The sequence below is a fragment of the Equus caballus genome, chromosome 12 (assembly GCF_041296265.1).
Source record: "Equus caballus isolate H_3958 breed thoroughbred chromosome 12, TB-T2T, whole genome shotgun sequence".
NCBI classification, from domain to species: Eukaryota; Metazoa; Chordata; class Mammalia; order Perissodactyla; family Equidae; genus Equus; species Equus caballus.
Window position 1 is genome coordinate 40,322,846 of NC_091695.1, and position 9,171 is coordinate 40,332,016.

At 36.3% G+C, this 9,171-nt stretch overlaps 1 protein-coding gene across 2 annotated transcripts in view; it reads right to left on the reverse strand.

Moving 5' to 3' along the window:
- Nucleotides 1-1,598, reverse strand: part of SLC22A24 (solute carrier family 22 member 24) — a 53,505-nt gene extending 51,907 nt beyond the window's left edge. Inside the window, exon 1 of one of the 2 annotated variants that reach the window (XM_014729635.3) lies at nt 674-1,548. In XM_014729635.3, coding sequence (XP_014585121.1) covers nt 674-1,075 — 402 coding nt within the window. In that variant the 5' untranslated portion in view covers nt 1,076-1,548. 2 annotated transcript variants of the gene reach the window in all.
- Nucleotides 1,599-9,171: the final 7,573 nt, after the last annotated feature.

Consider the following 9,171-nt stretch of genomic DNA (forward strand, 5'->3'; position numbering starts at 1 on the left):
CTAAGATCCCACACTCTAAAAACAGTGAACTTTTCTCAATACTTCAAATGCAGCTAGCTCATCACTCTCTGTTCTCTTAGATCCTTTAAATAGTCTGTATCCTCGTGTCTATAGATCTTTCTTCATTTTCCTCCTAGACCACCAATTCCTTTTATTGCATTAACTTACACACAGTCTTCAGATATTATTTCAAACATCATTTTTCCAAGAAACTGTTCCTCATCCTACAGTTAACACAATGGCCCTGCCTTTGAATTCACTTAGCAGTCGATATTCAGCTACCACAGTAACCTTCATCTCTGGCTACAGATCAAACCACTCGAAAAACTTCAAAATACTCATTCCTGGATCCTTTGACCAGAGGTTCTAATTTACTTACACTGGGCATAAGTTTTCTTTGAGTATTGAGAATCAATGACCGAGCATAACATTACTTTTTAAATTATAGATCTCTCTCACTAGAGTAAAGGGTATAGTGACAGGTTCATGTTTGGTTTATTCAATTCACTAACGTCAATACTAATACTCTTGACTGCCATAGTGTAGACAAGTAACACTATCTGCTGAAGGAATGAAGAACAGGCTGATTATGGTATTCCCTTGGGGACTAAATGTATAAAGCAAGCCCATCTTTTGTGTTAGGTCTAAACACTTTTTACATGGGGCCTCTTACCTCAGTCACGATGGTGGAGGAGAAGGAGCTTCGGTCATACACCCAGCCGTCCACACAGGGCTCCGTGTCTGGCTCACTCATGTTAGGGAAGGTCCCATTTAGGTCAAGGAACTGCCACTGGGGATGGATGAAGCGACGACACTTCTCTGGCCTCAAGTTTGAGTCCAGTGGGATGGAGATTCTCAGAAGGGTTTCTTGGCTGAGGATTTCAGTGCCATTAGCTGAGACAGTGTCATTGTCAAGGATGTGGACCCAGCAGCGGTGACCAGGGACGGCAGCAGTGAAGTTCTCCAATAGCATATGAGGGTATGCTATGAGGATGCAGATACAAAAGAAAGCTGTCTGAAGGATCTGGAATCTCCCCAGGCTTCCGACTTGATCCAGGAGGTCCTGAAAGGCCATCAAGGCTGAACAGGTGATCCCCAAGAGGAGGCACAACGACTCCACAGGGATAAGTTCAAAGAGAGAAAATATTTCCTTTCACTGTCACACCAAGTCCGTGTCGATGCTGACATGACTTTCTCCTCAGTGGCCCCGCCTCACCACTACTGAAGAGCAGTGGGAGAAGTTGTCCCCAAGTCTTTTGAGGTTAGGCAGCTAGACAGTTTCAATAAAGTCACAGATTTAATTATTTGGCAAAAAGACTTCAGCTGTTGACAAGTAAACCTGCTTAAAAGACTACTCAGTGCATGACCCTGATCTTAGAGGCTCCTGAGAAGTCAACTGTACTTTAGGCAGAAATACACCTGTTCTCCACACATCCTTAAATACACCTGTTCTCCACACATCCTTAAATACACCTGTCCAATGATCTGCTATTATTTTCAGAAAAGAGATGTTTGGAGACTCAAAAGTAAACTGCTTTGTGATCTTCTGGTGCAAAGAGAAGAGGGCAGGGCTTTTCTTGGTTAGGACTGATTTTTGATTAAAAGTTAAAGGAAAAAATGCTTAGTTAAATTAAAGCAAAATGGAATGCTGTTCACAAACACTAATTTTTGGTGACTGAAGTTCTGCTTCAGTTCGAATCATACCAGTGACAGTGAACTTAAGATTTTTGAAATAACGAAATTTTGAAAAGGAGGAAGGAAATAGTATTTTTCTGTAACCATTTATTTTACCAGATTTATTGAGCCATTCAGGTAGCATTTCAGACTTTCTCTGCTGCTGCTATAAGTAAACGGTGTTATGTATTTACATATATTTGTATATTATATATTTATTTATAAATTTACAAATAAAATGTGAGGTCAGTGTTTCAAGGTCTCAAAATCCAGTTAATAAGAGACAGATGCATAAATAATTACACTGCAATGTCAAAAGATAACCATAAGGAAGATACACAATGTGCTATGGCAGAATTAAAGAGAAAATGTTAATGATTCCTGGAGAGATTTCACGGGGTTGGGAAGTGATCCTTGTAGAAACGGACTTTTACCTGCTCTTAAAGGAAGATTCTTGAGACTCTGAAGCAGCAGGTGAAGAACGGGAAAAAAGTCAATTTCTGACCAAGAGAATAATAAGTACACAATTATAGTAAAAGGGTAAGTAATATTTGTGCACCTACAGGATAATCAAAAGCTAGACGCTAAAGAATATAGAAGGTAATAATGGGAGAAGGTAGGTTGACAAAAATAACGTTTAGAATTTATTCTGCGTACTTGAGTTTCTTATCCTTGAATTTGAAATTCAGCACCTGTGGAACATCTTAGAATGCGGATTCCTGTGCAGCCCATAGAGATTCCCTTTCAGGAAATGACTTTGTCAGAGAAATTCCAAAGATGAAATTTAAGGAATTATTGAATGTTACTGTAAAATTTTAGAAAGGAGTATGTCTCAGTTTGCTAGGGCTACCATAACAAAATACCACATGCTGGGTGGCTCAAACAACAGAACTTTCCTTCCTCACAGTTCTGGAGGCTAGATGTTCAAGATCAAGGTGTTAGCACCTTTGGTTTCTTCTGAGGCCTGTCCCCTTGGCTTGCAAGATGGCCATCTTCTCACTGTGTCCTTACATGACCTTCCTCTGTGTGTGCACATACCTGGTGACTCTTCCTCTTCTTCTAAGGACACCCATAATATGGGATTAAGGCCCCACTCAAACGGTCTCATTTTAACTTATTCATCTCTTTAAAGTCTTTATCTTCAAATATGGTTATATTCTGGGGCATTAGGGGTTGAGAGCTCAACATACAAATTTGGGGAGACACAATTCAGGGTTATATAATTAAATTTTTATTTTAACGCAGTACTGATACCAAGTAAAAATAGTGAGAAGTGAGTGGTCCAGCAAGGCAGACCATTCAGAGCCATAGGAGTATAATAATATAAATGGTGACAGTCACAGCTAAGAATTCACTGAGTATTCACTAGGTGCCAATTCTGTCATAAGTACTTTTCACGTTTTTATTCCTTTAGTCTTCACCTCCTTATTGTCTGCATCTTACCACTGAGAAAACAGAGGTCCAGAGAGATTAAATAACTTGCCAAAGGATATCCAGAGTGTAAGTGGTGACGCCAGCACATGAACAAAGGTAGTTTAACGCCAAAGACAATCTTTTACTCACTTTTGATTTACTAGTTTTATCCTCATAAACAAAATGATTATTTTGATGAAATGATGAAGGTGTATCTAGAGTCAAGTAGACAGAGAGAGAAGAAGCTGACATCATTGTTCCCCATCCTCCAAATCTTCCACAAAACACAGAAAAATTAAAGGAGAGGAAATTCAGTACCATGGACTTAAGTAAGTACCATGGTAATCAAACGTAGACACAAAAAATAATGAAGTTGAATGTTCCATGGATCAAACAGCAAGCATCTCTAGAGTAATGGGGGAAAAGGAGGATTAAGAGCAAAACATATTAAAAAGGCAATGACAATCACTAAAAACATATCGATATCTTCCTATGTGCCAAACACTGGGTGAAGTCCTTTCCATGCACCTCCTATTTATTCTTCACAACCACCCTGTGAGATGGGAATTATTCCCCTTGTTTTGCAGGAAAAATATATGCCCAATCAAGTTGGCTGAGCTAGTATGATGTGAACAGAGTATAAATGTTAATAAAATCTGGCAGGAAGTCCAATGTTGGATATGCAGTGGAGGATGAACCTGGTGGCCAAGGATGGGCAGGAAATCAGGAAACTCTGCATAATTCTAGAAACACCTGGCTGTAAATTCTCATGCCATCCTTATAGTAAACTTCTTTTACGGCTTCTTTTATGTCACAGATTCCACAATTATTTATAGGACAAAAGAATTCCAAGCACTGCAACGTTGATCTGAGAAGTTTATGTCTTACTGAAATGCAGGAGAGGTGAGAACTGCTCTCCTTCTTGATGAGCTCGCATTGGGTACCACCACTGCTATCTCTCTGGGTTTTGTTACATATGTGCTCTTAACCTGATATGTTGATTTATTTATGTCTCCTTTCCTTCCAGCATCACTGGTTGATTTGCTGGCTTGATTTAAGTTTCTCTAATTAGACATTTGCAGTGATTTGCTTCTGTGCTCAGTTTTCCCTTTGATCCCATTGAAACTCTTCAATATTACAAGAGGGCAAAACTAGGATTCACATTCATCATTGCTTCTTGGGGACAGATGTGCACTAGACCATGTGAGAAACTTCTGTAAGGCAAGGCTGCCTTCAAAACTGAGGCCTCCGCAATGATTCTCCTCGGAAATATGCCCCAGGAAGATGCTGCCCTCATCCCTGAATACATCTCCGAGTAACTCTGTGGAATCACAGCCTTCCCCACCTTTTGGGGAGGGAAGGAAATACAGGACATAGGCAAAAGAATTCTGTAGCATAAAATAAGCTTCATCCAAAATCACCAAATCCCACATGTACAAACAGGCTGTGATGTCACCGAACTTAAATAAAAAACAAAATAAACTTCTGATGAACCCACTTTCTCCTTCAGCTACTGCCCTATTATCCAATCTCATGGACAGAAAAAAATTCTTTTCTCATTTTCTTCTCTCTCATTTATATTTTTACCCAATCCTATCAGGCATTCATCTCTACCAAATTTCTTCTGAAGGTCCTAGTGTTTTCTATCTTTTTAGATCCAAATGTTTATGTTATAGTTGATAAATTGCTCTTCCTGGAAACAGTTTCTTTATTTGCCTATCAAGACCTTACTTTATTTTATTTTACTAATTCATTGCAGGCTGCTCTTTCTCATTCTTCTGTGTTGACTCTTCAAACATTTGGAGTGTTGGAGAGTTCCTGAATATTTTCTCTTCTCTATGTATACCCACTTTATCTCTTTACTAATGGTTCCTAAATTTACATCTCTGGCATGCTTCTTTCCTAAACCTCAAGTTTTAAAACTTGCTGCAATTTCGAATGACATCCAGAATCTGACAGCCCCTAACCACCTGCCTTATTACCTACCAAGTCTACCTCTCATTTCTCACCTGGTTACTGTCCTCTTCCCTATTCCTCCATATAAATCTTCAAGTAAGTCGTTTAAAATTAATCATGCAACGTCAGGTCTCAGCTCAAATGTGTCTTATGGCTTCCATCTCATGCAGAGGGAAAGGCAACTCTCTTTCCTTCTAGGCCCCATCAGATTTAGTCCCCTCTGTCTCTTTACATCTCTGACTTTATCTAACATTATTCTAGCCGCACTGGCCTCTTATACGTTTCAAAAGATACCAGGCACACTCTCACTGCAGAATTGCTGCATTTCCTTTTTCTACAACGGGCTTTCCTCAAAAACTCCTTCAGTACTTTCAGTTCTCTGTTCAAATGTTATTACCACATTTGAGAGGTCTTCCCAATGTGTTCTCCTTAGATATTAATATAGACCTCATCTCTCACTCTCTATCTCCTTGCTTTGCTTCATTTTCTTCACACCACTTAGCACTCCAGCAATATATTTGCATATTGTCTGTTTCCTCACTACTCAATTAAAAGTCCAGTGAAATAAAACGGTCTGCTTTGTTCTATGTTGCATCCTCATCACCTTGAAGAGTTCTTGGAACATATTAAATAATTGTGGAATATTGAATAAAAGGGACACAAGAAAGTCTAAGGCACTGGGATCCTATCGCATTGAACTTAATGATTATGCTATGGGGACCGCCCTCCAAATTAAATTTTTTGTATGTGTATATCTATTTGTCCAAGCATCAGTTCCTAAAGACTTCCTTTCTTCCATTGAGTTTTTCTTGTTCCCTTTGTTAAAAACTCTATTGATCATAAATTTAGGGTTTACTTTTGTACTCTCAATTTTATTCCTTTATCTCTATGTCTATCCTTATCCTGAATCACTCTATTCTATAGCTTTGCAGCAAGCTTTAAAATAAAAAAATACGACGCTAAGTTCATTCTTCTTTTTCAATATTGTTTTGGCATTCTGGGTCCTTGAATTTCCATATGAATATTAATGACAGTTTGTCAATTTCTGCAAAAGAAAAAGCCAGCTGATATTTGGGTATAAATTGTGTTGAATCTGTAGATAAATTTAGGCAGTATTGCTATATTAACAATATTAAGCCTCCTGATACAAGAATATGAGATATCTTTCCATTTATTTAGATCTTTATTGCCCTACAACACTGTTTTGTAGTTTATGGTGGACAATTCTTGCATTCCTTTTCTTAATTTTTCCATTATTTTATTCTCTGTGATACTATTGCAAATTGATTTGTTTTCTTAGATTTATTTCTTGATTGTTTATTGCTAGTGTACAGAAATAAGATTGCTTTTTGCAATGCAGTTGTGTCTGCAATGTTGGTAAACTCGTTTATTACTTCTAATAGATATTCAGTTGATTCCTTGGGATATTGTATATATGTCATCTGCAAATAAAGATCATGTCATCTGCAAATAGATAGTTTTGATTTTTCTTTTCCAATACAGATGTCTTTTATTTATTTTTCTTGTCTAATTACCCTCACTAGAACTTTCAATGTAATGTTGAATGTACATTGTATGAAGATATCATTATAGTGTTCCTGAACTTATGGTAAATAAATTAGCCTTTCACCATTTTGGATGACAATTTCTGTAAGTTCTTATATATGTTCCTTTTTAGATTTATTGAGGTATAATTGATATACCAAAAAATTTCACACATTAGTATACATATCTTGATGAGCTTCTACATATGCATACACCTATGATACCATCACTACAACCAAGGGGCTAACCATACCACTTACCTCCAAAAATTTCCTTGTGTTCTTTTGTAATTTTTTTTGTAGGAACGCTGAACTAGATCCATCCTCTTAATATATTTTAGCTATATTGTTAACTATATATATATATACAAAAACCTTTCACATTCTGAAGATTTGCTGTTTATCTGTATTGTCTCATAGGATTTTTAAGACTTGCTTTTCTTTACAATTTTAGCTCTTAAATTAATCACAATTTATTCCAATGTAATATAAAGCTATAATATTATTTCCCTAAAATAGTTAAATAACTTTTTCTAGACCTATGCTTTCCTCTCTATTTCTAATTTCACCTATATCATAGCATAATTTATTCTATATACACTAGAATTTTTTTCTGAACTATCTTGTTTGATTGACTTTCCTAGAAATTACTTTGATTTGGAGATCTGCAAACAGACCCCACTGAGCTTTCGGCAGAAGATTCCTCACAAGTATTTATACATGTGAAAAAATACGTAAGAATGGAGAAAGACCCATCTAGATGATTAGAGGTAAAACTCTCTGAATTTCACACCAGGGTGGGGATAGTGCCTATTCCCAATAATCCAGAGTAGAAAAACTCATAATTCATGTGGAGTTTTTTGTAGAATTCTCAGAATTTGATTCAATAGGGTAAAAAATTAACCTTATGCTAAATGCTGTTTTTATGTCACATAAAGATGCTGAATAGCAAGACCCCAAAATATCAGTATTTCTGAGTAACTTGAGCATATCTCATACAGCTCAATAATATTTTAAGGCATACAAAAATATCCAGCACCCAACAAAGGAAGAATCAAAATGCTTGGCTTCCAATAAAAAATTACCAGCAAGCAAAGAAATAGGAAAATAGGATCCATGTGAGGAGAAAAATCACTCAAGAAGAACTAGATAAACCGAATAGCCATATATCTACTAAGAAAAATAAATTTATAGTTAAACATCCTCCCACAAAGAAAACTATAGGTATCCTCACTGAAAGCTTTTACCAAGTTGTACACAGCCTCCTTCAGGAATAGAAGAGACAATGTTTCCGAACATTTTATGTGGCCAGCATTGTTCTGATATCAAAAGCTGGTGAAGATAGAGGGAAAGTAAACTACAGACCAATAACTCTCACTAACATAGATGCAAAATTGACATAGATGCAAAATTTATCACGAAAATTTTAGCAAATCAAATAAAGCAATATGTTTTTTTCTAGAAAAAGGTTACTACATCCTGACCAAGCAGGCCTATCCTAGTGCAAGGTTAGCCTAACAGTTTAAAATATAACAATGTAATTCACCAGTTAAAGAGACTAAAACAAGAAAAAACATATGTTCATGTCAATAAAATTGACAACATCTATTGGTAAAGGTGAAAAGTTGTAGGACTGAGAAGAGGATATGTTTCCGGTGTTTTTTCCGGAGATCTAGTAATCTTTTTGAACAGAAAAGTGAAATTCATTGGCACCCCTTCTTTGCTCTCCAATCCATAATTTTGGTATTGTATAAAGATGCTGGAATCTTGATATCTCAGATGGGGAGGTTTTGAGGTATATGGCCCCAAAATAACTCCGGAATCCTGCCAACTTAGAGAATTGAGCCTCCAAGTTAAAATCATTTGGCTTGTAGAAAAGTACAAGGTGACATCCAAGTTGCATTTGTGGACAACCTGATACTTCTGATTTTATGCTTTTGTCTCATTAAATCTCTGTATCCATGGGAACAAGCCAAGTATTCCTTTGTAAGTCATACATGCTCATTAAGTGTTTGTTGAACTAAAAATTGAATAAAACTCAATATAATGCTACCTGTTTCTAGCAGCTTTATAGCATGCTTGATTTTTTTTATTACAGCCTGCATTCACCACTATGAATTCCCATTGCCATGTGCCCTAACCCACAATGACAATTAAGTCTGCTGTTTTGAACATGAAATCTTATATTTCAAGTTGGGGTTGTCTTAAATTACTAATATTTAAACAGTTTTCCATATATTAATTAATCATGTCATTTGGAATATAATTTTTAATTTATAGTGATTTTATTAAATGTGCATATATTTTGAAAATTGCTTATCCTGTTATTTGACTTTCTATTTTGGTAATGCTTTAAATGACACATGATAATTTTTTAAAATATGAAGAGAGACAATTACAAAGAAAATGTAGCAATCACTTAAAATTCCATCATTGAAAGGTCACCATTGTTATTATTTCAAAGAATGTAATCAAAGGGCACATCATCTTTCTATTTGCCAGTGATTTATGAAGTCAAGCCGTCAAGACAACCACAAGTTGTCAACACAACCCCAAAATGGTTTAAATGAGCTTATATCAGAGG